The 27,978-nt window shown below is 42.1% G+C and overlaps 1 protein-coding gene across 1 annotated transcript; it reads left to right on the top strand.

Annotated features, from left to right (window-relative positions):
* The first annotated feature begins 37 nt into the window (after window positions 1-37).
* On the top strand, window positions 38-26,306 carry LOC122909062 (caspase-14-like). The gene is made up of 7 exons (XM_044252633.1): window positions 38-536; window positions 1,989-2,041; window positions 3,292-3,441; window positions 7,564-7,789; window positions 8,445-8,561; window positions 21,859-21,968; window positions 24,284-26,306. The coding sequence occupies exons 1-7, from the start codon at window positions 185-187 to the stop codon at window positions 24,383-24,385; spliced, it is 1,110 nt and encodes a 369-aa protein (XP_044108568.1). The 5' UTR covers window positions 38-184; the 3' UTR covers window positions 24,386-26,306.
* The last annotated feature ends 1,672 nt before the right edge of the window (window positions 26,307-27,978 follow it).

The raw sequence follows: 27,978 nt of genomic DNA, 5'->3' as shown, positions 1-27,978 counted from the left end.
AGAGGAAACACCGCGGGAGAGTCCGGGTCACCGCGGCCAGCGCGCTTGGCTGTTGCAGAAGCGGGCGGAAACGCCTCCGTTTTACAAAACAAAGCGGAGAAGCGGGAGGCGTGCGCGGTCTGCGGGGCGCTGACCTCGGCGGTGGGTCCCTCCGGTCCGGGCGTTTCGGCACCTTTGGGTGGCGATGGAGAGAGGCCTGGAGAGCTGCCGGCGCTCAGAGTTCAACGGCCTCCGGGCGCCTCCGATCACCGCGGCCGTGGACCTGCAGAGCCGCGTGCAGGAGACCCTGGACCTGCTGTCCCCGCAGGAGCTGAGCAACTTCCGCATCTTCCTCAAGTCTGTGGATGAGGAGCCGCGCGTGACCCCCTTGCGGCTGGAGCTGGCGGGCAACAGCAAGGAAAGGCTGGCGGGTCTCCTCGTGCAGCACTACTGCGAGCCCGCCTCCGCGTCGCGCGTCCTCGTCAAGGTGCTGCAGCAGCTCCGCCGCGCCGACCTGCTCCGCCGCTGGCAGGGCGCCGGGGCCGGCAACGACCGGGGTGAGCTGGGGGCGGCCAGGTACCCGGGCTGCGGGCGGGGCCTGGTGAGCCGAGGGTACTGGGCATGGGGGGCCCGGCCCGCGTAAGCGCGGGGTTTGGCGCGGCTGCCCCCGGGGTTCCGGGCTCGGCTCGGGGGCGGGGCGCCCGGTTTGACTCTGGTGGAGAGCGAAGAGCCGGCGGGCGCCCTGGGACCCGGTGACGCGCGGCGGGAAGTGGGAGCCAGGGGGCGGGGGTACTAGGGGGCAAGCAGCCCCGAGAGTCGCGGTTCCCGAATGACCCATCGAAGAGCAGCCATCAGGATCTACCAGCACATTTTGGGGTGGACTCAGAGATCAGATCGACTCAGCAGGCCTGAGATGCTTTGTTAACATGTACCTTCAAGAGATGATGTGGGAAAAAAAAAAAAAAAAGAGATGATGTGGGAGGTTTACAAATGATGCAGCGAGCAGCGCGGTATTGGAATTCCCGCTGTCGCATCTCCAGGGCATGTGTGGGGCGAAGGGCTCCTGTTCTTGCGCACCATGGGACTATTTGCCATTAATCCCAGGAAGATGTGGCTTATGGTCAAGAAATGCAGTATGTAATAGGTTAAGGGAGGGGCTAACTCCCTCCAGATTTAATAAACATATGCACACTTAAGTGCGTGTGAGACAGAGAAAGCAGCACTTACATGGGAGCCATCGATGTAGACACTAAAATACACCGTGGGTGACTGCCGTTAGCGTGTTTACTATCTGACTGAGCTTTGAGGTGTGTTACCGTTGCTGGTGTTGTTTATATTTGTAATGAGCGGATCACAACGGTACACCGCCGTGGCGTGTAGGCAGCCTGCCCGCCCGGAGGAGGCTTGGCTCTCCCTGCTTTTCGTCACCTGTACCAGCCCCATCACACGAGCACTTCAGGTGTTCTCAGCTCTTTAGGCTTTGCGTCTCTCTTACTATTGGCAAAGTGAGTTTTTTTTTTTTTTTCCAGAATCATCCAGACTATGCAAGATTATGGCTGTGCGCTGTTGGATGCACCCAATAAATATTTGAATTAAATGCTAAGAGATTATGTTAAATTTAAAAAGAACAACTAGTTCCCTTTATTACGTCTTGCTCTCCTCTTCAGGAAGTACAAGTGCAGTAATGTCAAGCACTTACACCTTGTCCTTTTTATTGCTTGCCTGTCTTTCTGCCCTTGCACGTAACTGGGCCTAAGGGAGGTCTTTTTTAGGTTTCTAGCCTTGTATGAGTTTGAAAGAGGGTGTGTTCATAATCCAAGGAACCTGTTCTAAAGTGAGATTGAAGCCTACTGGACCTGAAAGCCTGAAACAACAGAATTCCCTGGGAAGAGCTTCCTGTAAACAGGAATGACAGTGGATTGATTGAAAAGGGGAGAAAAAAATGTGGAAAAAATAATGCAGTAATGCCCTTTTTCTGTTTTATTCTCTTTCCATGAAAATTCATTCAGAGATTCCAAGAAAGATTCCAAAGAGAAGCTATGATTGTGTGGATGGCGAACTGGTAAGTATTTTTGCTCTTACTTTAGCACTACACACTGGTTAGGAATGAGGATACTTAGTCACTTTAGCTGACATTGGAATATTTTTTATGCTGCTCTTGTTGGTTAAATGAAACTAGCTGTATGGTTGTCTCAGGTGGTCAGATCTCACTGCTTTCTGTTGTGATTGTGAAAGATAAACATGAGCCATTTAAAACCGCTGTGCCTGCATTAGCCAAACAAGGTAGACTGCTGTTATTTCTGTTTTATAAATCAGGGAAAATGAGGCACTGGAGGTTGGAGGATAACAGGCTGTGTGGCCTTGGATGGGGTTTGTTTGCTTATTTTAAGTTTTATGATGTAAATTTTCAGCAAATACTAAAATAGAATAGAAAGACAAATCTCTCAAACTCCAACCCAATATACTTATGACCTTGCTTCAGCAAATTAGTAACTTAGAGCCAGTCTTGTTTTGCCTGGTTCCTGGCCCCATTCTTTTAAAGCAAATCCAGATAACCTATCACATTCATCTACAGATACCTTAGTATGAACCTCTAAATCTTTAGTATGAGAAAGAGGTTGTTTCAAAACAACTGCAGTACCTTTATTCTACCTAAAAACAACTTCCTTAGTGTGTGCAAAGATGCGGTTGGAATTCAGATTTCATTGACTGGGTCCTGTCTTTTGCAGGTGTTCTCTTTTGTTTAGTTTTTTTTTAATTTTTATTTATTTTTAAAATTTCTTTCCAGTGTTCCAGAATTCAGATGTGTTGTTTGAATCAGGATGCGGACTTATACAAAGTCAACACAATTATTATAGCCTATTTTTTTTGTGTCTTAAGGCTCTTAACTTAGGATACTTTTCCCTTCTTTAACCTTTTTTCTTATTGTTTACTTATTGAAGAAACCAGGTTGTCTGTAGAATGTCCCCTATTCTGGGTTTGGATGACTACAGCCCTGTGTGGTCATTTACTCTACTCCTCTGTCTGCCATGTTTCCTTAAACAGATAGTGATAACTATACATAGGCATTTAAAATTGAGATTGGCCTATTAGTCCTAGTGCAAGGAAGATATTTGAAAAAAGGATAAGCCTAGTCACGCCTCCCCCCACCCTCCTTCCATGACTAATAAGAGACAGTCCCTGTTGCAGCTCTGATCTGAACTGGGAAACCTCACCATTGATCCTAGAAGAGACTCATTATTCATATCTGTGATGTGTTTGGATTGCTGAGTTTCATTTGGTTTAAATATTTTTGGCTTTCTTGGAAAATAGGACTGTTATGACTTGAGGGGCAAGCGGAAGGCTTTCGTCATGTGCGTGGAGAAGAACAGACCTGGGGCTCACCGGGACATCTGTCTGATGGAGGAGTGGCTTGGCCAGTGCCGGTTTGAGCACACACAGTGCATCGATCCTAATAAAATGGTAAAATTAAAAACAAAAATAAAAAATGTAACTTGGATCTTATAATTTTCCTTTATTTTATTTTATTTTTTAAAATTGGGTTTTCGAGGGGGACCTGGGTGGCTTAGTCAGTTAAGCATCTGACTCTTGGTTTCCACTCAGGGTCCTGTGTCAGACTCCATGCTCAGTGGGGGAGTCTGCTTTAGGATTTCTCTCCCTCTCTCACTGCCCCTCCCTCTGCTCATGTTCTGTCTCTCTCAAATAAATAAATAAATCTTAAAAAAAATAAAAATACTGGGTTTTAATTCCTGGCAAGAACCAGGACTTGCTGAGCAATCCCATGAATGTCTTCATAAACTTCCTGATGCTTTTGTAATCTTAAGTGTGTGATACCCTGTCTCTACTTCCAGTCAAGCAGGGACCTCTTGGGCTCCAGTCTTGGCTAGGGCTACGCAGTTGAAGAGGGAAGGGGACCCAAGAAAGCATTCTAAGCAAGATGGGCAAGGAGGCCCAAGGACAGGGCGTGAGTCTGGAGTAGGCAATTTCCAGAGCCTTTGGGAGCAGGAAAGACCTAGAAATCCCTTTGAGAAGTCACCAGAAGGCTGGTTTCTTGCATTCCAGCAGTGTGGGTCCTTGCGGGATTCACTTGGAACCTGGAAGAGGTGTAGAGAGGGAGTTGATAGTCCTGGGAGGAATTGCATTGTGACCTAACTAGATGATACTGAAAAAATAATGTGGAAGAGCCGTGGTGGGAACTTTCAAACCCTAGCTTAGTCTTGACCTAGACCTAGCCTTTTTTAGGGGTAGTAACATAGGAAAGCCCTTCCTAGATCCCAGGAGTCCCTGCTAATGAATGTCAAGGAACAGCGCAGCAGGGGCTTCGGATTCCACTCCTGTCTCTTCCTAGTTCTCTTAAATCTGGTTCTCATGGAGTTGGCCTGATTTGTCCCCCTCATTTGGCCATGTGTAGAGACATTTCTGGTTGTCTCACCTGGAGGGTACTGCTGGCCTCTAGTGGGGGAAGAGCCCCCTCAGCAAAGAATTTTCTGGCTCCAGATGTCCATAGTGCCGTAGTTTTCAGGAGCCCTGCCAGAAATTGACTACTTTTCTCTCCCGGAATCGGGGTTGATGAGAATGACTTGTCTTGGAGGGCTGTGGTGATAATGAATGAGCTCCTGTGTCAAAATGCCCAGAAGAGCAACTGCCCAGTAAGCTTTGATTTTATCATAGTTTCAGAGGTAAAAATAGACTCTTTCACTTTCCCCAAGGATTGTACCAGAATCTCTTACATATTGCATGGTTTTGAATCAGATGACAGATACTGCCAATGTTCCTTTCGTTTATTCTCTTAGGGGGCTCCAGTGGCTGCTTTTCCTGCATCCTGGCAACGTTTAGTTTATTTGTAAATATTAGCAGTTTTACTGGCAAAAGTATTTCATTGTTCTTAGTTTCATTTTCCAGATTACTAAATTGGTTAGACATCTTTTGGCCCTTATTTTCCTTCTATAAATGGTTCTGTTTCCTTTGCCCTTTTTCCTACTCGGTCATCTTTTTCCTGCTTTTAGAGTTATTTTTCTGGACTTTATTCATTTACAAAATGTAGTACAAATATTTTTCTCTTGTCTCTGTTACTTGTCTTTGGATTTTTGTTGCTGTCTTAAGTTGTATAGAAGTCTTTTCAAATTTTTTTGTGAGTAAACTTGTCAATCTTTCTTGGCGGCTTTTTGGTCTTGGTGTCTTGATCAAATCCCATGCCTTCCCAACTTAAAAAATGTTTAAATTATTTTTCTGTACTATTTGTATAATTTAAGGTTTCCTTTCTAAGTCTCTGGAATTTTATTTTTTTGGTAAGTGTGTGGTAAGAGGCTTTGCCATATGTCCAGATGGATAGTCAGCTGTCTCAGCATCTACTGAATGATGTGTCCTTCCCCCACATATTTGAAACTCCACCTTTATTGTGAAATAAAGTCCTGTATACAATTTGATTGGTTTCTGGAATCTAAAATATTCCATTCATATATTTGTTTATACTTCTGCCAGTAAATCACAGTTTCACTCACTGTGATTTTTTTTTTTTTAGAACATTTTGATGTTTGATAGGACCTAGACCTCCTTTTTTATCCCCCCTCCTTTTTGACTTTTGAATATTCTTGACACTTCCTGAACATCATCTGTTCTCTGTGAGCTTGAGAATAATCTGGTTAAATTCCCCTGAAATCCTTTGGGAGTTTGATTGCCATGACATGGAATAGAGATTCATTTGGAGAGAATTGGCAAATTAATAGTATTAACAGAAGCATGGGCTTGTCATGGTGTATGTTGCCTCTTCCCTAAAGTTTTCCTTTTCTTCATTTAGGTAATGTGTGTTTCTTAGGTTTATTCGTAGGTATTGTCCTTGTTTGGGTGTGACCATGAACGGGACCCCCCTTTTCGTTATGTGGTTTAAGTGATTGTTGCCAGGGCATCTGGGTGCCTCAGTTAAGTGTCTGCCTTCAGCTCAGGTCATGATCTTAGGGTCCTGGGATCAAGTCCCACATGGGGCTCCCTGCTCACGGAGCAGTCTCCTTCTTCCTCTGCCCCTCCCCCTGCTCATGCTTGCTCTCTGTAGTCTCTCTCTCAAATAAATAAGATCTTTAAAAAACATTAAAAAATTAATCATTGTTACCAGGTAACTGGTCGGGGGAAGCATTAGATCTTTATGAGTTAATCTTGTGTCTGGTCAGATGTCTGGTCGCTAGTTCCAGTATTACTTGGTTGATTATTTTATATTTCTAGATAGTCAGATAGTCATGGTATTTGTAAGTAATGAATTTTAGCTCTTTATTTCCCATTTTTAGACTTCATTTTAAATATTCTTGATGTAAATTCAATTAACATACAGTGTATCACTAGTTTCAGAGGTAGAGGTCAGTGATTCATCAGTTGCACGTAACACCCAGTGCTCATTACATCTGGTTCCCTCCTTAATGCCCATCACCCAGCTACCTCATCCCCCCACCAACCTCCCTCCAGCAACCCCCAGTTTATTTCCTATGATTAAGTGTCTTTTTTGTTTGCCGCCCTCTGTTTTTATCTCATTTTTCCTTCCCTTCCCCTATTTTCATCTGTTTCGTTTGTTAAATTCCACTTCTGAGTGAAATCATGTGATAATTCTTTCTGACTTATTTCGTGTATAATACCCTCTAGTTCCATCTACATCCTCGCAAATGGCAAGATTTCATTCTTTTTGATGGCTGAGTAGTACTCCATCACACACACATATATCACATCATCTTTATCCTTTCATCTGTTGATGGCCATCAGGCTCTTTCCGTAGTTTGGCCATTGTGGACATTGCTGCTATAAACATTAGAGTGTATGTGCCCCTTTGAATCACTGAGTTTGTATCCTTTGGATAAATATGTAGTAGTGCAGTTGCTGGGTCATAAAGTAGTTCTGTTTTTAACTTTTAGAGGACCCTCCACACTGTTCTCCAGAGTGGCTGCCCAGTTTGCATTCCCACCAACAGTGTAAGAGGGTTCCCTTTTCTCTGTATCCTCACCAACATCTTTTGTTTCCTGAATGGTTAATTTTAGCTATTCTGACCAGTGTGAGGTGGACTTCATTTAACTTTTACTCACTTTATTGAAGCGAGGAGCTGGGATCTTGCCTATGAGGGGCATGGGAGCAGTGGTAGCAGTCATTCCTGCCTTGCTTCTCTCTCTGGGGGGCTTGGTTCTGATGAAGTCTCCCCATAGGTTCTGGCAGGTGTATATTATTGGTAGACACTTCCATTCCCTTCCATTTCTAGTATTTTGAGGGCATTAGTTTTAGAGAATAACAACTTTTATATGTTAAAACAAGCTAATGATATAAAATCTACATACACTAGCCTGTTGGGGAGCTGTCATTTTGTTGTATTTTGTGGTAGAGAATCAGAAAAGCCCCAATTCTGTCAAAAAAGAACCAGTGGCACAAGAAGAAATCAACTGAAAGGGAAGTGACAAGTTAAGGAAGTGGTGTTTATCTCATACTAATCCTGTTTCAGTTGTGATTTCTTTTCATATTTGCCATGTCTTCAGATTGCCTAGGAAAGGGGCTGTCTCTCGCATTTCTGCTTTTTCTTACCTCTAGTTCTTTTGAATATGTTAACCTATTTTACAGGAGTTAATTGAGAAAATAAGATCATTTCGTGATGGACTCAATGAAAGTAAAGATGATGTTGGCTGTTGCCTTGTTACCCTTATGTCCCACGGAGAGAAAGGCTTTATTAAAATGGAAGATGGTGAAAAAGTCAGCCTGGAGGACATTTTTGAGATGTTTAATAATAAAAATTGTCCAGCACTACAGGAGAAGCCAAAGATCTTTATCATCCAGGCCTGCAGAGGAGGTAAGTGAAGACTTCTTTGTGACAGTCATATTTCTAAGAAATTCTCATCCAGATGATTACGAAAAGGAAAAGAAGTTCAAAATATTTGTTTTCATTTTTGTTTTTAAAGATTTTATTTATTTATTTGACAGAGAGAGACACAGTGAGAGAGGGAACTCAAGCAGAAGAAGTGGGAGAGGGAGAAGCAGGCTTTCCACGAAGCAGGGAGCCCGATGCGGGGCTCGATTCCAGGACCCTGTGATCATGACCTGAGCTGAAGGCAGATGCTTAATGATCGAGCCACCCAGGCGCCCCTATTTGTTTCTTTAAAATCAGAGGCCCCTCAGCTGATGTCACTTTAGTCGTGTAGTGTAGTAGGGCCTTTCGGCTGGGAGGAAGGGATAGAAGGGGAGCTTGGGCTGAGGAATGGTTTAAGTCCCTCACATCATTGGGGGGGCAGGGGACCTCTTGTCAGAGAGAGATGTGTGCAGTTTCCAAGGGCCATCCCACCATCCATGGGTTTCCAGGTGGCCTGTGGGGCTGACATCCAATCTCTGTAGCTTCTGTGGATATTTCTGTCTCTTGAGGAGAGACAAGCTCATTGGGACTTGGAGTGAGGGCTCCTGGTGTCTGTGGTGTATTACTGTACTTTGTCCTTTTGTTCTTCAACAAACAGAGAAAAGAGACAGCGGTGTTGAGACAGACGATGAACCCATGGAGTCTGATGACGTGGCTGAGAAGAGGAGGCTGCCCACGTTCAGTGATTATTTCATCATCTATCCCACCCAGGCAGGTGAGACATGAGGGTAGATGACAGTGACACGCACTTTTCTTTCACGAAGTCTGGGTCATGCATATCTTTTTTTTTAAATTTTTAAATTATCAGTGCTTTACAAATTGACACGTATAAGGAGAATTCTTCACGAACCCATCTCTCTTTACACATGTTCTCACTTTTCAGAGATGACAGGTTGACATCTTACTGTCCATTTCTTCTGGGAAGGTATGACCCTCTGAGCAAAGGATCACATGGTAAATAAGATCATTGGCTTTCCTGTGAAAAAGGTCTTGGCCCAAAAGCTAGTTCTGCCATTTTTTTTTATCTCTAGATATATCAGTTTCTTCATGTAAAGTGGGAATGATGGAATTTACTTATGTCATTGAGATGTTATGGAAATTGAGTTATATAACCGCAGACATGCTTATCATAATAACTAGCATAATAAATCCAAAAAAGGAAATTAGCTACTGTTATTACTAATACATTATGCTAATAATATTATCATCATCATTACTTCATTACTAATACTATTATTATTAATAATAAGATAAGGTCCAAAAGAATCTTGTGTGTGAAGAGCCATCCCTTCACTTGGTGCACTTGGAGGAGAGTTAGAATTAAAAGGTCAAGGACATTTCTTTCGCTGGCCCTTTTTTTTTTTTTTTTTTTTTTTTAAAGTCATCTCTACACCCAACATGGGGCTTGAACTCACAACCTGGAGATCAGGTGTCACGTATTCTACCAACTAAGCCAGCCAGATGACCCCCTTTAAATGTTTTTTTTTTTTTTTTTTAAAGATTTTATTTATTTATTTGACAGGCAGAGATCACAAGTAGGCAGAGAGGCAGGCAGAGAGAAAGAGGAGAAAGCAGGCTCCCCGTGGAGCAGAGAGCCCAATGTGGAGATTGATCCCAGGACCCTGGGATCATGACTTGAGCCGAAGGCAGAGGCTTTAACCCACTGAGCCATCCAGGAGCCCCCTTTAAATGTTTTTATCTTAACTTCTTTCAAGAGGATTAAGGCAATTTATAAAAATGTATATGGAGTGGGACGCCTGGGTGGCTCAGTGGATTAAGCCACTGCCTTTGGCTCAGGTCATTATCTCACTGTCCTGGGATCGAGTCCCGCATCGGGCTCTCTGCTCAGTGGGGAGCCTGCTTCCCCTTCTCTCTTTGCCTGACTCTCTGCCTGCTTGTGATCTCTCTCTCTCTCTCAAATAAAATAAATAAAATCTTAAAAAAAAAATGTATATGGAGGGTGGCTGAGAGGCTCAGTTGTTAGGCAGCTGCCTTCAGCTCAGGTCATGATCCCAGAGTCCTGGGATCAATCAAGCCCTGCTCAGCCGGAAGCCTGCTTCTCCCTCTCCCCCGCTTGTGTTCCCTCTCTCTCTGTTTCTCTGTCTCTCAAATAAATAAAAATCTTTTTTAAAAAATGTATATGGACTTCAAGATAAATTGTAGTGAAGAAATGTAAACAAAGCAACATAGGGGTACAACTTAAAATGAAACATACTTAGTGGTAAGATGTGAAAAACAGCCCCATTAAAGTGAGATGTAAGATTTCACTCCTTGGTTATTTACCTGAGAGAGATGAAAGCACGTTGCCTCCCAGAGACTGGCACACAGATGTCTATAGCAGCCTTATTTGAAGTCATCAAAGACTAGAAACACCCCAGATGACCATCGAACATATTGTGGTATGCCATACATGTACGAAAAGAAATGAGCTGCTGATGCCAACCAACCACAGAATTTATATGGAGCAGTTAAGGGCCATTGTGAGGAACTTCATGTTCCAGTTTTATTGAATGTATGCATTTTATGACTGTGTGCTGGGCTCTGTGTGTTTAAGGACTAGAGATGCAGTATTGAACAGAAGAACTAAATACTTCCCCCTCCTCAGAACTTATGTGCTAGTTGGAAACAGACAATAAACATTGAGAAACTACATATTGTGCTACTTTATGATCCCATTTGTATAAAGTTCAAAAATAGTCGAAACTGACCTGTGGTGTCAGAGGTCAGGATAGTGCTCGCCCTCCCGCGTGCCGTGTTTGTGGTGCTCAGGACCAGAGGGAGCAAGAAGGGGACTCCTGGAGTTCTGGCCCCATCTTGTTTCTTGATGAAGGCACCAGTTATAGGGTGTGTTCATTTTATGGAAATGTATTGAGCTGTTTTATATCCCTAAGCTTTGCACACTTTTCTGTGCGATGGTTACTTTTCAGTGGAAAAGTTACTTTTCAGAAATAAAGTATGTTGCGTGACTATTGCTTTGGAGAAAAGTAATGCAGGGGCAAGGGATATAGGGAGTATCCCAGGGCAGGAGTGGAGATTGCAGTTTTTTTGTTTTTGTTTTTTAAAGATCTTATTTAATTTGACAGAGAGATCACAAGTAGGCAGAGAGTGAGGGGAAGCAGTCTCCCCGCTGAGCAGAAAGTCTGATGCGGGGCTTGATCCCAGGACCCTGGGATCATGACCTGAGCTGAAGGCAGAGGCTTAACCCACTGAGCCACCCAGGCGCCCTAGAGATTGCAGTTTTAAAACAGATGTATATCTGGGAAGCTGATGGTTGTGTAGACACTTGGGGGACACGAGCAAGAGTGAGCTCTGCAGATGTTTGAGAGGTTTTGTGTTGTAAGCTATGAATACTTCGTCATACAGCAATATCAAAAACTCTTTGTATAGACAGAGAGACCACTGGGATAGAAGAGAACCTAGAGGCAGAACCAGATATGCAGGGAAAGTAGACAGGTGACAAAAAAGCCATTGCTGATCCAGGTGGAATGAATGGGCTGTTCGGTAAATAATGCCGGGAAAACTGGCTTCTCCGTGGGAGAAAAATAAAAATTTATTTTCACATTTCTTGGCCCAGGATTCATTACATCTTTAATCATGTGAAATGTCCAGTCAATCGATAGTAATGCCCCTTTTATCTCTGGTATCTGTGGCTTTCTTCTTTTACTCTTTATCAGTCTTGCCAGTGGTGTCTTCAGTTAAGAACCTGTCTTTACTTTTGTTAATCCTCTCTCATATCTGTTTTTGGTTTCATTAATTTTGACTCTTGTTCCCATTGGTCTTCATTTTGAGGGTGTTTATGCTACTCTTCTTTCCCCAGCTGTTTCAGCTTAGCTCATTGTTTTTGATCTTTTAAAAAATATAAGCATTTTTAGAGCTCTAATCCCTTCTGAGCACTGCTTTCACTCTGTCCTTCGCATTTTAACATGGAACATTTTTAACCTTCAGTTCTAAGAGTTCTTAGATTTCCATTGTTCTTGTATGTGTTAGAACTATGTCTCTAAATTTCTGTGTTGGGATTTTAAAATTTGTCCTTTTGTTACTGACATCTGGTTCATTTGTGCGAGGAACTGAGAAAGAATATAGACTTCAATACTGATTTTTTTTTAAAGATTTTATTTATTTGAGAGAGATAGAGAGAGCATGAGCAGGAGGCAGAGGGAGAACCAGGCTTTCTGCTGAGCAGGGAGTCAAATGTGGACTTGTTCCCAGGACCCTAGGATCATGTTAGCCGAATGCAGACGCCCAGCCAACAGAGCCACCCAGGCGCCCCTACAATACGGATTTGAAATCTGTTGAGACTTGGTCTTTAGTAAACTTTTTTTTTTCCTTAATTTTGAAGATTTAGTTATTTTTTATGGAGAGAAAGTGAGAGTGTGTGTGCCTGGTTGGGGGCGGTGTGGGCAGAGGGAGAGAATTTTCATACAGATTCCATGCTGAGCAGGGAGCTCAACGCAGGGCTCCATCTCACAGACACTGAGATAAACCAAGAGTTGGACACTTAACTGACTGAGCCACCCAGGCACCCCTCTGGTAAACTTTTTTTGTTTTTGTTTTTTTAAAGATTTTATTTATTTGACAGACAGAGATCACAAGTAGGAAGAGAGGCAGGTAGAGAGAGAGGAAGGGAAGCAGGCTCCCTGCTGAGCAGAGAGCCAGACACGGGGCTTGATCCCAGGACCCTGGGATCATGACCTGGGCCGAAGGCAGAGGCTTAACCCACTGAGCCACCCAGGTGCCCCCCTCTGGTAAACTTTTTTGATGGCATCTGGTATCTCCTAGATACTCTGTGTGTGCTTAATGAAGAATAAATGTTCTGCACTTGTTGAATGTAGGGCTCTAAATATTTCTATCAGTTAAGCATAATTGTGTTCAGTTGTTTTGTGTCTCTACTAAATTTGTCTCTTTGACCTGCCAGTATCAGATAAGCTTGTCCATACGTTATATTACTGATAGGCCTGTCTGTTTCTTCTGTAGTCCCAGTGGTTTTGCTTTATTTTGACACAACTTGAGTAGAGCCATACGATTTTAGAATTGTGGTGAAATATATAGAAGAAATAAGACAAAATGCTTTAAGCACCCTTTAGTGAACCTCCTGTCCCAAGTAGTGCTTTTTTTGTTTTTAAGATTTTATTTATTTATTTGACAGAAAGAAATCATAAGTAGGCAGAGAGGCAGGCAGAGAGAGAGGGGGTAGCAGGCTCCCCGCTAAGCAGAGAGCCCGATGTGGGGCTTGATCCCAGGACCCTGGGATCTGACCTGAGCGGAGAGCAGAAGGTTTAACCCACTGAGCCACCCAGGTGCCCCTAAGTAGTGCCCTTCTTGTGATATTGGCCTGGTGTACTGTTCAAACTGTTTTCTATTAACCTTTTTGCGCCTTTATGTTTTAAGTGGGTCCCTTTTAGATAGGATATAGCTGGTTTTTTTTTTTTTTTTAAGATTGTATTTATTTATTTGACAGAGAGAGATCACAAGTAGGCAGAGAGGCAGGCAGAGAAAGAGGAGGAAGCAGGCTCCCCACTGAGCAGACAGCCCGATGCGGGGCTTGATCCCAAAACCCCCCGGGACCATGACATCAGCTGAAGGCAAAGGCTTAACCCACTGAGCCACCCAGGCACCCCTGTTTTTTTTTTTAAAGATTTTATTTATTTATTTGACAGAGAGAGATCACAAGTAGGCAGAGAGGCAGACAGAGAGAGAGAGGAGGAAGCAGGCTTCCCGCTAAGCAGAGAGCCAGATGCAAGACTCGATCCCAGGACCCTGAGATCATGACCTGAGCCGAAGGCAGTGGCTTAACCCACTGAGCCACCTAGGCGCCCACCCCTGTTTTTTTTTTAAATTTAGTGTGACATCATCAATCTTTTTACTGGTAAATTAGGGCAATTTGTCTTTGTTACGACTATTGATTTATTTGCCCTTTTGCCATTTTGTTTTGTGCTATTTATTTTTCTTTTGCTTTATTTCCTTCCTTTATGGCCCTTGTGTTTGCTTGATTTTTAGTTTAGTATGTTAGTCTAACATTTTTGTCCCCCCTACTGATCTAGAGGGTAGACATCCCATAATTCTTTTTCTCATGGTTCCTTGTGAAATTTTATACCTATGCAGTAGCCTAAAGTTAATTTTAAAATAGCTTATTTTTACTCCCTGATGATTCAAGTAACCTTGAAATACTAATTCCCATTACCTTCTTCCACTCTACTCATTCCCATTACCTTTTCCCCCACCTAAGTCCTTGGGTTGCTTCTGTTGATTGTCCCTCATGGTGGCTTGTTTGTGTGTTTGAAGTCTTAGTTCATTTGTTGACTCTCCGTCTGTGGGACTCCTGGGAGCACGAATAGGAAATACTTTTCTTTAGGGAGGATTATTATTCATGTGGACCACTGCAACTCTCTTTGGGATCACAGGCGAATGCAGGAATCTCTGGCTGAACTCCAGCACCTCCCGGGCACACCTTTAAGGCTTTCGTGCCCTCGCTAGAGGTGGTCCTAGTCCCTTGGACAGGGTGCAACTCCTTTCATGTTTACTTTCTGCTTCGAGCTCAGGTTTCAGTTTCCTCGTTTGGAAGAATAGGTGCCTTGGAGATTTCCATGAATTCCCATCAGCCCAGGATGCTCAGGGTTATCCACTTTTATTTCATCAGACAACACATAAATGGCCTGGCAGTACCGAGTATACATGGGGATTGGAGCAACAGGTACTTCCGTACACCACTGATGAGAGCAGATTAATCCTACCTGTTTGGAGAGCAATGTGTGCTTCCTAGTAAAGTTAAAGACATGTTCATCCCATGACCCGACAGTTTCACATCTGCATATATACCTTAATGCTGTGGTCCCCAAACTGGGGGGGGGGCCCACAGTGAAGTCACACAGCTGTACTTAATTCTGGGAGTCACTAGCTGAAGGTTGTTTATGATTTCTACAATCAGATTATGCTGCATTCTTTAAGTGATACCCTATCTTGGGGGTACTAGGTTTTGGAGGGTTGCTGAGCTTTAAAAGCAAGTACTTAGGTATTCTAGGTTGAAAAGTCATGCAGAGTCCAACAAGTGCATACATCGCATTAGTAAGTAATTATGGTTCTTTAAGAATGAAATAAAAATATTACTTGTCTTTCAGTTTGTGTGAGTTCTTTCACCCTGAGTGGCCAATAAGTTATTTAGATAGTAATACTGAGCTTAGACCTAACTGCTTGGGTAAATGGAACTCTGAGATACATCTTTTGGTTTAGGAGCAATGCAAAAAAAGTTCCTAAGACACTAAGGGCACCATGAACTGAGAAAGTTTGGGAACCTCTGCATGGGGGAATCTTCTGCACATGTATATACATGAGATGGGATGACCAACTGCCCCAGTTTGTCCAGAGGTGGAGGGGTTTCCTGGATACTGGACTTCCCAGTGTTAAAACTGTAAAGTGGGTGAATGAGAGTGCATTAAGCACTCGAATCTGGGCACTTCTTTGAAATTGTTTATAGGAGGGAGAGTGAAGTGGCTGGAAAGCTAAAAACCACTAAAAGTGGTTTTTATTCATACTGTAGAATGTACTGTACCCCAGTTGAAAAGAATCAGAGTGGAGAAGTTTTAAATGGAACAATGAATGAAGATAAGCCAGCTATAGCAATACAGATTGTATGCCTTTAACAAAAAGATTTGAAAACACAGTAATACAATCTGTTATGACTGAACATATAGTGGTAAAAGTATAAAAATATGGCACAAAGAACAGCCAACATCTTTGTAACAGGGACTGCTTCTGGTAGAGTACAGAAGGTAGGGAAGTGGGACAGAAGGTAATTGGGGAGAAATTTCAAAGGAAGATTCAGCTGTATTTCACCAGAAGAGAAGAGCTGGAACAGATAAAGCAAAATGTTTTCTGTTTGTTAAATCTGGGTGGTGGATGCATAGGCCTTCGGTGCACTATTCTGTGTTCTTATTTGTTATTTTTGAAGAGATGGGGGCTAAAGAAAGAAATTGGAAACTAGATACAACAACTCTGATGCTATAAAGGGAGTTGAGAAATAGACAATCTGGATGGTGATGAGGGAGCAAAGTTTTTGTTGTAAAGATGGGCGGTACTGGTGCACAGCTGCTGATTGAATGATCCAGTAGAGAGGGGACTTTTAAAAAATATTTTATTTATTTATTTGAGAGAGAGAAATAGAACACAAGTGGGGTTGGAGAGGGAGAAGCAGGCTCCCCTCTGAGCAGGGAGCCCAATGCGAGACCCGATCCCAGGACTCCAGGGTCATGACCTGAGCCCAAGGCAGACGCTTAACTGACTAAGCCACCCAGGCATCCCGAGGAGGGAGATTTTTAGGAGAGACTGCAGGAGCCGCAGCTGATAAGAGCTGAAATTTTGAGCTTAGGCATCATACATCTACAGGGGTTAAGTTAGGCTGATTTTTCAAATGGAAGAAAGAAGTTGCCCTTTTCCTCTGTGGGGAGTACTTCAGGAAGAGCAGATGTGAGGAGGAGGGGAAATCCAGAATTTGGAATGGTAATTAGCTGTCCCAGCAGACAGGCAAAGAAGGCAGTTGATTCTTTAAATCTGGAATCAAGTGAGTGAGCTGCATTGGAGAGAGAAGTGTGGGAGTCATCAGCTTGTAATGTTATTTAAAGCCATAGTCCTGGATGGGGTCATGGGCCTTGCATCAACATTCATAGAATGTCAGGATGGAGAAGAGTCAGCCATGGAGACTAAGAAGGAGCACCCACTGACATGGGAGAAAACCAGGTGGATGTGGTGTGCTGGAATCCCATTGCAGGAAGTGTTTTAAGAAGGAGGGAGTAACAAAGTCAGGCCCTGCTGACAGGTCAAAAAAGGAGGTGGACACAGAATTCATTGGGCATCTTGACAAGAATAATTTGGGGTGTGGACAAAATTGTGGACCCAAAAGAGCAGAACTACAGCTACATCGGATAAAAAGGATCAAACCCCAGAAATCAAGCCTTGAGTAAAAAAAGTCACAGTAGACTTGGCTTTGTGTTGCTTTTATTTATTTTTTTTAAAGTTCAAGGGAAAACACAATGTGGTGTTCAAGAATAGTATGTAAAAGTATGTATGTATATGATAAAACTGACAGCAGTGTCTGTGTGGGGGAGACGGAATAGGGAGGAGCACACAGGTGGGTGCGAATGTTCCTAATATGTGAGTCAGTGAGCAAAAGACCCAATAGAACATTGAGTTTGGGCTATTAACTGATAATTCCTAGGGAACACCATTAACCTGGAGAAGATGCTCAATTTATAAGAAGAAAGCAAACAATATTGGAGTACCTCTTTTTATCAGATTGGCAGAGATCAGAAAGATTGAATGTATGCTCTTGTTGAAGAGGTAAAGAATATACTTATTAATTCCTGGCAGGACTGTAAATTGATAGCATTTCTTTGGAGGACCACTTGGCATTGTCTAGCAAAATTATAAATGCAAACATAATTATCTTCCAATTATTTAGTACATGTGTGAGTGACATGTGTGCAACGTTATGCAGTGACATTGTTTATAATAGAACAACCTAAACATCTATCTATAGGGGGCTAGTTAAATAAATTATGACAAACCATAGAGTAAATACTATTTAATCAAAGGAAGAAGTTCTTTATGTATTGATGATGAACAACCTCCGAGATGAACTGCCAAAAACAACAAAAATCAGGTCCTAGAACAGCGTGTATAATATGCTGCTGAGATCAGGAGGAGGATGAGTGTACCCTCAAATATGTATCAGCTTCTTTGTACACAGTGTATATCTGGAAGGATACACAAGAAATGGATATACTGGTTTTCTTGGGCATGGGATGAGGAGAGAGAGAGGGACTTCTGCTGGGTTCCTTTTGTAATTTAAATTTGAAACCATTTGTATTTGAGTCTTTTTTTGTTTTTACTTTAATTTTTTTTAAAATTTAAATTTTTAATTTTAAAGATTTTATTCATTTGCGACAGAAATACAGAAAGAGAGCATGAGCAGGGGGAGAGGGAGAGGGTAAAGCAGAGTCCCTGCTGAGCAGGGAGCCCAGTGCAGGGCTAGAACATGATATGCGGTTCTATCCCGGGACCCTGAGATCATGACCTGAGCCGAAGTCAGATGCTTAAACATCTGAGCTACCCAGGCACCCCTTTTTCTTTGTTTTTAGTTTCCCTGTCTAAGTGAAATTATATGGCAGTCTTTCTCTGTCTGGCTTATTTTACTTGGCATAATATTCTCTAGTCCATTCATGTTGTCACAGGTGGCAAGATTTCATTCTTTTTTTATAAATGGGTAATATTCTACTGTGTGTGCACATGAAAGATAAATATGTAAAGATATATATGTGTGTGTGTATACATATGTATATCTATATACATACACAGTCTGTCGATGGGTGAATTGTGAGTCATTTGGATGTATTGTCCATTCAACAAATGGATTTAATCACCTATTGGCCTTTTGGCTAAGATCATGTGGAAAAAAATAGATTTAAAACATTTTTGAGTTATCTTCTTTTATAATTGGAAGATTTCAGCAAAATTCAGATTTCTGTCATCTTAGCTTACCAGAAACATTTATACCAGCTACCTGACCCCAGGGAGTCCTAGAGCTTGTCTCTCCTGCTTTGTGACAGAAGCATGTCTTCTGTGCGAGAGAAACTGCAACAAGATTTCACCTGTTTATTGGCTATTTGTAGTTAGTCATGTGGTTGCCACTCATGGTCTATGGCCAGAGTTCTCTAAACAACTTTATTTTTTTAAAGATTTTATTGACTTGAGAGAGGGAGGGGGGGTGGGGTGGGCGGTGGGGTTTGGTAGGGGGAGAAGCAGACTCCCTGCTGAGCAGGGAGCCTGATGCAGGATTGGTCCAGGACCCTGGGGTCACAACCTGATCCAAAGGAGATGCTTAACTGACTGAGCCACCCAGGCGCCCCTCTAAACAACTTCATAATGCACATATCGAGAATCCCGGTCCTAATGATATTTTATTTGACCTTGTTTCGTAAATCTGTGGACATTTCCTAGCTTTCGACCAGAGTCTAAAGTTCTCCAATATTAGACTCATTTTTTTGTGGCTGAGAATCTGTCCTGAGGTCTGACCTCGTGGCCATGGACTTATGATCACTGATTATTTTCAAAGCAATGAGAAATTTATAATCTATCATTTGATAAGGGACTTGGCAGCTACTCTGATTGTTGTTTTCCTGACTTGCTCCTGATTCTTCAAAAGGGTTGAGACTGTGTTGGGTCAGAGGTTATCAAATGTTATTTGCCATAGCCCACAGGAAGAAATAGCTGTGGTGTTTCACCCAATCTAATGCCTTGATTGTAAGACATATCATTATTTTGTATCCTTAAGAAACTACCAATTAATCTGTGCCACAGAGAAGATTATACAGCACATCCAGATTTCAGATTGGTGGGAAAAAGAAACTTCGGTTTTAGAATTGATAAAACACATAATTCATTGTAGTCTACTACATATTTTATATAGAAGTACAAATATACATGTAATACTAGTTTTGTAAGTCATAGCTGCCCTTACTACATTCGAACCACTTTAATATTTTTTATCATACCCCACTTTATCCCATTATTTTTTTAAAAAGGCAGTTTCAATCTGCTAAATTGATTTCTTGACTGATTATTGGGCCACAGTGTGCAGCTTAAAGCTCACTGGACAGTATGGATTGTCAAGCTTTGTGATGAGGTGTTTCTGACTCAGATTTACTCTCAGAGGGACAATACTGAAATTCCTGTATAGTTCCCACGCTGAACAGATACGTTCTGTGGACTTGTTTACAACGTCATGGAGGCGTAATTGAAGTATGAGCCGTATATACCCCACGTGTACCATTTGAACACATGGAAGTATACATTCATGACACCATCACTATGATCAAGATCAGCATAGACCTCTGTCACCCGCAAAAGTTTCCTCATGTTGAAATCTATCCCTGCCTCCGTCTCCATCCTTGGGTCACCACAGTTGTACTTCCTGTTACCACAGGTTAGATTACATCTTCTGGAATTTTATATAAGTAGAATTATATATAGTATCTGTGTTTCCTGACTGCCTGTCTTCTTCCACTCTACCTAATGGTTTTGTGATTCATCCTTGTTGTTTTATCTATCAGTTCATTTCCTTTTATTTCTGACCAGTATTCAGCTGTGTGAATATAACACAATGTGTTCAGCCATTCACTGAGTGAACATTTGAGTTTTTTCTAGTTTTTGGTTATTAAAAGTAAAGGTGCTGTGAACACGTGTGTGGAATTCTTTGGGCATGTGATTTTTGTTTTTCTTGGGTACATACCAAAAAGTGAAATGGTTGGTTCATACTGTCGGTCTATGTTTGAGGGGTTTTTTTTGTTTTTTTTTTTAAGATTTTATTTATTTATTCGTCAGGTAGAGAGAGAGAGAGAACACAAGCAGGGGGAGAAGCAGGCTCCCCACTGGTCAGGGAGCCAGATACGGGACTTGATCTTAGGACCCTGGGATCATGACCTTAGCTGAAGGCAGATGCTTAACTGACTGAGCCACCCAGGTGCCCTGTGTTTGACTTTCAAAGAAACTGCCAAATTGAAGATGGTTTTTCAGAGTGGTTGCATCATTTACATTCCCGCCAGCAGTGTCAGAGAGTTCCAGTTGCTCCACATCCTCGTAATCAGTTGGCTTGAGCTGTTTTAAAAATTTCAGACAATCTGATGGGTGTGGAGTAGTATTGCCTTGGGGGTTTAATTTGCATTTCTTGGAGGACTGCTGATTATCTTTTCCTGTACATATTGGCCATTCATTTATCTTCTGTTGCTAAATGTCTGTTCATATCTTTTGCCCAATTATTTATTGGGTTGTCAGTTTTCTTGTTATTTTGTAAGAATTATGTATGTATTCTGGATACCAGTCCTTTGATATGTATGTACTACAGATATTTTTTCCCAGTCTGTGGCTTGCTTTTCATTTCCTTAATAACATCTTTCAAAAAACAAAAGTTTTGTGGTGCCTGGGGCGCTTAGATAGCTAAGCAACTACCGTTGGCTCAGGTCATGATCCCAGGGTCCTGGGATTGAGTCCTGCATCACGCTCCTAGCTGAGCGGGGAGTCTGCTTCTCCCTCTCCTTCTCCTGGTGCTTGGGCGCTCTCTCTCTCTCTCTTTCTCTCTGTCTCTCAAATGAATATTTTTATATATTTTATATATAAAATATTTTATATAAAATATATATAATAATATAAATATAAATATATTTTATATTTATATAAATATATAAAATATATATTATATATTTATATTATAAAAATATTTATATATTTTATATATTTATATATTTTTATATTATTTATTTTTTATTTATTTGTTTTTTAAAAGCAACAAACAAAAGTTTTTAATTCTGACAACATTCAATTAATCAGTTTTTTCTTGTTATAGTTCATGCTTTTTGTGTTCTAAGAAACCTTTGCCCGTGTTGCAGTTGCAGAGATGTCCCCATGTTTTCTTCTGTTCCAACCTAGATTTATTAATTAGAGGGTAAAATTTGGGATTCCCATCAAATTTCCACACTAAACTGACATGTTTCATGTTTTTTAATCTAACTAATAATAAAAAAAATTTCACTAAACTTTTGAGGACCCCAAAATGAATTCTATATGGGTGTGTTTTAGGGATATTCAGCTTAAAATCCTAAAGCAAAAGTCAGACATTAGGAAAAAAAAAATAGAGAAGAGAAAATGAAGTAAATATGGCAAAATGGTGATAACTGTTGAGTGTAGGGGGTGATTATATGGGGAATTTGTTAAACTTTGCTTTCTTCCTTTGTGTATATTTGAAAAGCTTTATTTTAAAAATTCATATAAAAGAATTGCCCTCTTGAGGGTTTATGCACTCCTGGTCACAGGAGTCCCCTGGGAGGCTCAGGTGTTTCCCCTTTTCATGTCTGTGCTTCTGTATTCTCAGTTCAGAGCCATTTTCCAGGTTTAAATGGGGGTGAAAGACAAAGTTTGGTGCAAAGAGAGGAGGAAAATGGATGAAACATCTTCTGTTTGCTTTGTAGATCATGTTGCTTTACGGCACCCTCGCACTGGCTCCGTGATGATTGAAGCGATGTCTGCAGTCTTTAAACAGTATGGAAATAAGTGGCACATCGCTGACTTCTTCACCAAAGTAAGTAAATTCCAAGGGAGCACGTGCTCCTTTTGTCCTGATGGTAATGGCTCTTGTTGAGAGCGTTTTCAGGAGAAGGTTGACTTTAGCCATGAAGACCTAAGAGATACTGAAAAGTTGCTTGGAAATGATGGGCTGATCATGAGTTTTGATGATGGCGGCATTCAGAGAAGTTGGCTGAGTCAACTGCTGAGAGAAATGGGTATTGACACTTTCTGTTCTTTGGCAATACGAGTGCATCGGGTCTGAGGTGAGCTTTCAAGTTCCTGCCTGCTCTGTAGCCACCCTTGCAGTCAAGCTTTGGCCTGACTCCACTCCCCTCGAGGGGGGAATCTTAGGACTTCTTCAAAGACTGATTCTAGCTCACATTTGTCTCCCCAGTTTGTAGCCCATAGTACACATTTGTTGAATGAATGCCTGTGTGCACAATAATGGTGGTAGATTTATACACAAACCATAGTTTGGAGAATGGCCCAATTATTGTTGTTTATCATATCAGGATTAATGGGCCATTTTCTTCTTAATCAGAGAGTTTTACACCCAAAGAAAGCTAATTAGAAAAGACTGTAGATGACTACAGTAACGTGGGGCACCTGGGTGTCTCAGTTGGTTAAGCGTCTGATCCTCAGCTCAGGTCATGATCCTGGAACCTTGGGATCGAGTCCCACATCGGGCTCCCCGGTCAGTGGGGACCCTGCTTCTCCCTCTGACCCTCTTCCCTTCTCACGCTCTCTCTGTCACACTCTCTCTCTCAAATAAATAAAATATTTTTTAAAAAGAGAGTACAGTAACAAAGATGCTATTAACATCTATTATCTGTTGCATGGCTCACTCCGGATCAGTTACTGTTCTCTGTGCTACACAGGTACTAATCTCGTTTAAGTCTTCCAACACCCCTCAGGCAGTGTGGGATTTGCATCCACTGTGACAGATGGGGCCTGGTCAGTGGTCGAGCTGGCACTGCAACCTGGGAAGAGTGCTTCTAGAGTTCATGCCCTAATCACAATTACGTATTAATTACTCTACTCCCCTCCAGGGTATGGTCACTATTTTTATTTCTTTAAAATTGAAAGATTTATTGCTAATACTTTACCTATGATGCTTAATAGCTTTTAAAACTCTTTTTCGCCTCATTTGAGGTAAGACCTTGGGGGGAAACGTTATAGGGAGGGACCACAACAATTCTGACACTCATTTCACCTGTATTCCCAAATATCTTATATTGCTTAGTTTCTCTAAGGATATAGTTTCTTTTCTTTCTTTCTTTCTTTTTTTTTTTTTTAAAAGAATATAGTTTCCTGTCAGCTTCTCAGGAATATGTTATAATAAAGACAGATTTAACCAACTATAAATAGAAATTCATTTTAGCTAAAGCTAACTGAAAAATTGTGCTGACCAGTGTTCTCCAAGCCTTTACTGAACACCGTTTATTTTTATTTATTTTTTAAATATTTATTTATTTATTTATATATTTTTAAAGATTTTATTTATTCATTCGACACAGAGAGAGAGATCACAAGTAGGCGGAGAGGCAGGCAGAGAGAGAGGAGGAAGCAGGCTCCCGGCTGTGCAGAGAGCCTGATGCGGGGCTCGATCCCAGGACCCTGAGATCATGACCTGAGCCGAAGGTAGAGGCTTAACCCACTGAACCACCCAGGCACCCCAAGATTGATTTATTTATTTGCGAGAGAGAGAGTTCATGGGAGGGGCAGAGGAAGAGGAGACAGAGAATCCTCAAGCAGACTCTTTGCAGAGGTGCGGCTCGATTCCCAGGACCCCAAGATCATGACCTGAGCTGAAACCACCAGTTGGCCGCTTAACCGATTGAGCCATCCAGGCGCCACCCTTCATTTTTAAAGCACTTGTTGAGTGGACACTAGCAAGAAAAAAAAATCCAGAAATGAGCATGGTGTGGCCTTTGTATTAAAGGCACATGCAGCCTCGTTAGGTAGCAGATGATAAATGTACTTACAACCAACCCTGAGATTGTAGAGCGGTGGGATGCTTTGGACATAGTATAATCCAACCCTTTCATTTTACCTTGTGTTCCCAAGGCTCAGAAAGGATTCATATCTTGCCTGCCATTACTCCAGGGCAAGTTGAGACCAAACCCTGCTCTGTGGACCTAAGTCTACTGGTTTTCTCACCTAGAGTGCTGCATTCCAAGTACTTGGTGGGACATGCTCTTTCTAGTGCCATTTGCATCGCTTTCTGGAATGCATAGCGTTCGGCCTTTTCATTCTGTAGTGTTCACTAACAGCCTTTTGCTCAGTGCTTTAATCTCTCAGGTGACAGTTTGTGCTTTAATCTTTCAGGTGAATAATAGAGTGGTGCACACTGAATTTCATCTACATGAGGAACCAATTAAAGTATCACTCGTCATGGAATCAACTTTAACTAGATTTGTGTACTTCTGACATCCAGAAGATGAAAAACTAAGGGCTGCTTTGTAATGGACTTGGTGAAGAGCTGAGAGCATTTGTAGCATTGTACTAATAGTTATCGTTTTGCATTATTACTGTCATCGGTTGTTTTCTCCAATTCGTTTTGCATATATACGGTATTTTTCTAAGATTGAACCATGCTTATTTGACACTTAGAAATAATGCGATTTCTTTTAAAAGATGCCTGTTTTTTAAAAATGATTTTTCTGAACTATTATCAAACCTCAGGAGTCCAGCTCCATTGTGGACCATTTTTATCATGTGCTTCCCTTACTGGTTACACCCCATCCTCCCCTACTTGGTGCTGGTGTTTGTCCTCATTTTCTTGTCCGTCTTCAAGAACTGGCTCGATATAGTCTTGACCTGTGTTTCTTCTGATTTCCTCCGTATTATTGTCTGTAGCCAGACTCGTCTCTTTTTGACTCCATAAGCCATACTCTACTCTTACCTGGATGTTCTCATTTGCCCTCTGTGCCCTTGATGCCTCATATTTCTCCCTTTACCCCACTTCCCAGCTTCCTCCCTGCTATGCAGTACCTTTGAACTACCATTTTTCTCTGCCTGGAACGCTCTGTTCTACCCCAGTCCGTTTGGTCCTTCAGAGTTTGGCTCAAGCACACTTTGCACAGGGAAGCTTTTTGCAACACCTCATGCTAGGTCCGCCTTTCCTATGTGCTCTCGGACACCTTGCTTTTCTTTTGCAGCACTTAGCACCAACTGTACTTAAATGCTATGTAGTAGCCATTAAAGCTCCCTCCAGTTCAGTCATAAGCTGCAAGAGGCAGAGGCCATGTGTCTCATTCATTCCTGTGGCCCAGCTTCTGTCCGTGCCTTAAGACCCGCAGAAGCACTGTGATGAATGTTTACGGAATGACTGGTCTCTGTCTTTCAATTATTTTGTCCATTCCTCAGACCTCACCTCATTACCTGTGTACATCTAGCCACCTTCTAGTCATCCCCACCTGCTTGGATGTCCTGTGGCCACTTTAACTGAACAGGTTGGAAGTCAGCTTTACATTTCCCTTAAATCTCTTCGTAAAACCCATCTCATTGTTAATAATTGACTCCCCACTGCCTGCAGAATATACTCAAATTCCCCTAAGAGAATATCCCAAGTCCTTCTTTATCAGGCCTTAACCTATACTATTTGTACACTGCCTACTTGAACTGGGTCTTGACCACACCAGGTGATTTGCCCTCCCTTCAATAATCCCCTCTCACAGAATCAGACCTGTGGATTACTCAACGTTAAATGAATGCTCTTAGCTATGTTATCATAATTCATTCTCTCCTTTCTTACTGAAATGCCCTTTGTTCTCATTCTGTGCTTACTCTATACCATGCATTCCTTAGGATGCAAATTGGGTCCCATCCCATTAGAAGGAAAACCTGTATGTAGACCAGTGATTTGAGAGTAATGAACTCTGAACTGAGTTTAAGTTCTCAGTGTAATTGTGTTCTAACTTCTGGTGTAACTTTGGACTATATTAAACCCCAGTTTCCACATCACAACAGGAGATCTGGCTTGGCTGAGAACTCATTCCACTGGACTTCAGTGAACTTTGGCTTCTTAATAAACTGTTTGTGAATATCCTGCAGGTGTGGCTATTCCTGAAACTAGAGGTTCTAACTGGCAATTGCATAAGACTCTAGTGCCTGATTGAGGATACAGGTGTTTGGTGAAAATGCTCTGAAGATTGAGGGTCACAATGAGTGAAGCAACCCAGATCTCCAGGCCTGTCTCCATTTCAGGGACAATTGTGTCCTTTTTAGTTAATGTGATTTCTGAAGTATATATGTGTATGATTGAATTTTTTAAACTTTTGAGTTTTGATATTTGATATGTAACTTTGCTTTTTTATAGAGCATTAAACTGTCACCTTGGTTCATAAAACATCTGGTGAGCCTTCTCTGTTCACTTGCATGCTGTGTGATCCTAGTATTCCCGGCAAAGGGGCTCATAACTGGGGGACAGCAGTAGCATAGGGGCTCATTTCTGAGGGACAGCAGCAGCTGAAATAGGCAATAGCTCTTATTTCCTGAGAGAGGTTAAGTGACTTCTTCAGAGTCACACCGTGTGGCAAAGCTGAGATTCTAATACATGAACAAATGCAAGACAAAAAGTGCCAAGTGAGAGGGGGAAGTTGCAAGACAGAATCCTTTTGGTAGACAGAAAGAACCTACCATTTTACTAAGGGAATGAGAGCTTTGGGACAAAGGAGGGAACAGTTATTTTGGAACATTGTTCGAGCTACTGCAGGTAAGCTTCCTGGAGAGCACTGTAGCACAGCTGGGTACCAGACCTACAAATGAAGAAGGAAGTCCACCTAGAGAAGGAGGTGTGAAGGTGTCCAAGGTGAACTTGAAGCCTAGGGCCCATATTCTCTTAGTTGTAAATCAGAACAAGAGTTCCCCTAGCCATTCAATGTCTTGTGAAGTGTAGCTCCAAAAAACTACAGTCCTTAGTGCAGTTTTATATTTGGAAAAATACTTAAGCCACATTTTTATCTTACTATTTTTTTTTATTTTAAAAATTATATATTTATCTATTTGCCAGAGAGAGGGAGAGAGAGTGCACAAGCAGGGGGAGCAGCAGGAAGAAGGAGAAGCAGTCTCCCTGCTGAGCATGGAGCCTGATGCGGGACTCGATCCCAGGATCCTGAGATCACGACCTGAGCTGAAGGCAGATGCTTAACCAACTGAACCATCCAAGCATCCCTCTTTTTATTTTTATCCCTCTTATTATTTTTTAAAGATTATTTATTTTAGAGAGTGTGCAAGCAGGGGGGAGGGGCAGAAGGAACCCTCAAGCAGGACTGTACACTGAGCTTGGAGCCTGACGTGGGGCTCAATCCCATGAGAGACTCATCACAAGTTGAAATCAAGAGTTGGAAGCTCAAGAACTGAGCCACCCAGACACCCCAAGTTTTCCTTCTTAAATATGAACCCCAGAAATCAGAAGTGTGCAAAAGATAGGCTCTGAGATTTATTAAAAATGGGCATGAATAGGCAGGCATGCCTGAGTGGCTCACTCAGTTAGGACTGACTTGGTTTTGGCTCAGGTCATGATCTCAGGGTCATGATATAGAGCCCCTTGTTGGGTTCTGTGCTCAACTCAGAATCTACTTGGGACACTCTCTTCCTCTGCTCCTCCCCACTGCTCTCTCAAACAAATAAATAAAATCTTTTTAAAAAATGGGCATGAATAAATAATGTTGCAAAAACTTGCACAGAGGACTGGGAGGCTGCAAGAATACTAGATATTCTTCGCAAGTGCCACTTGGGGCAAGGGCTCCTCACTGTGGTTTACTGTCAACAGTCAGTCATTTATCGTTGGACCTTTGTCAACTCATTTCCTTGCCAAGGATTTTCATCAGATAGATGAGTTCTCAAGAGCAAAGTTATTGGGGTGCCTTGGTAGCCCAGTCGGTTGAGCCTCTGCCTCTGGCTCAGGTCAGGATCCCAGGGTTCTGGGGATAAAGCCCCACATCAGGCTCTCTGCTCAGTGGGGAGCCTGCTGCTTCTCCCTCTGCCTGCTGCTCCCCCTGCTTGTGTTCTGTCAAATA

Source organism: Neovison vison, chromosome 6, assembly GCF_020171115.1.
Source record: "Neovison vison isolate M4711 chromosome 6, ASM_NN_V1, whole genome shotgun sequence".
In the NCBI taxonomy this organism is placed as follows: Eukaryota; Metazoa; Chordata; class Mammalia; order Carnivora; family Mustelidae; genus Neogale; species Neogale vison.
The sequence above is the reverse complement of the archived record's forward strand: the minus strand, read 5'-3'. Positions and strand labels throughout refer to the sequence as shown.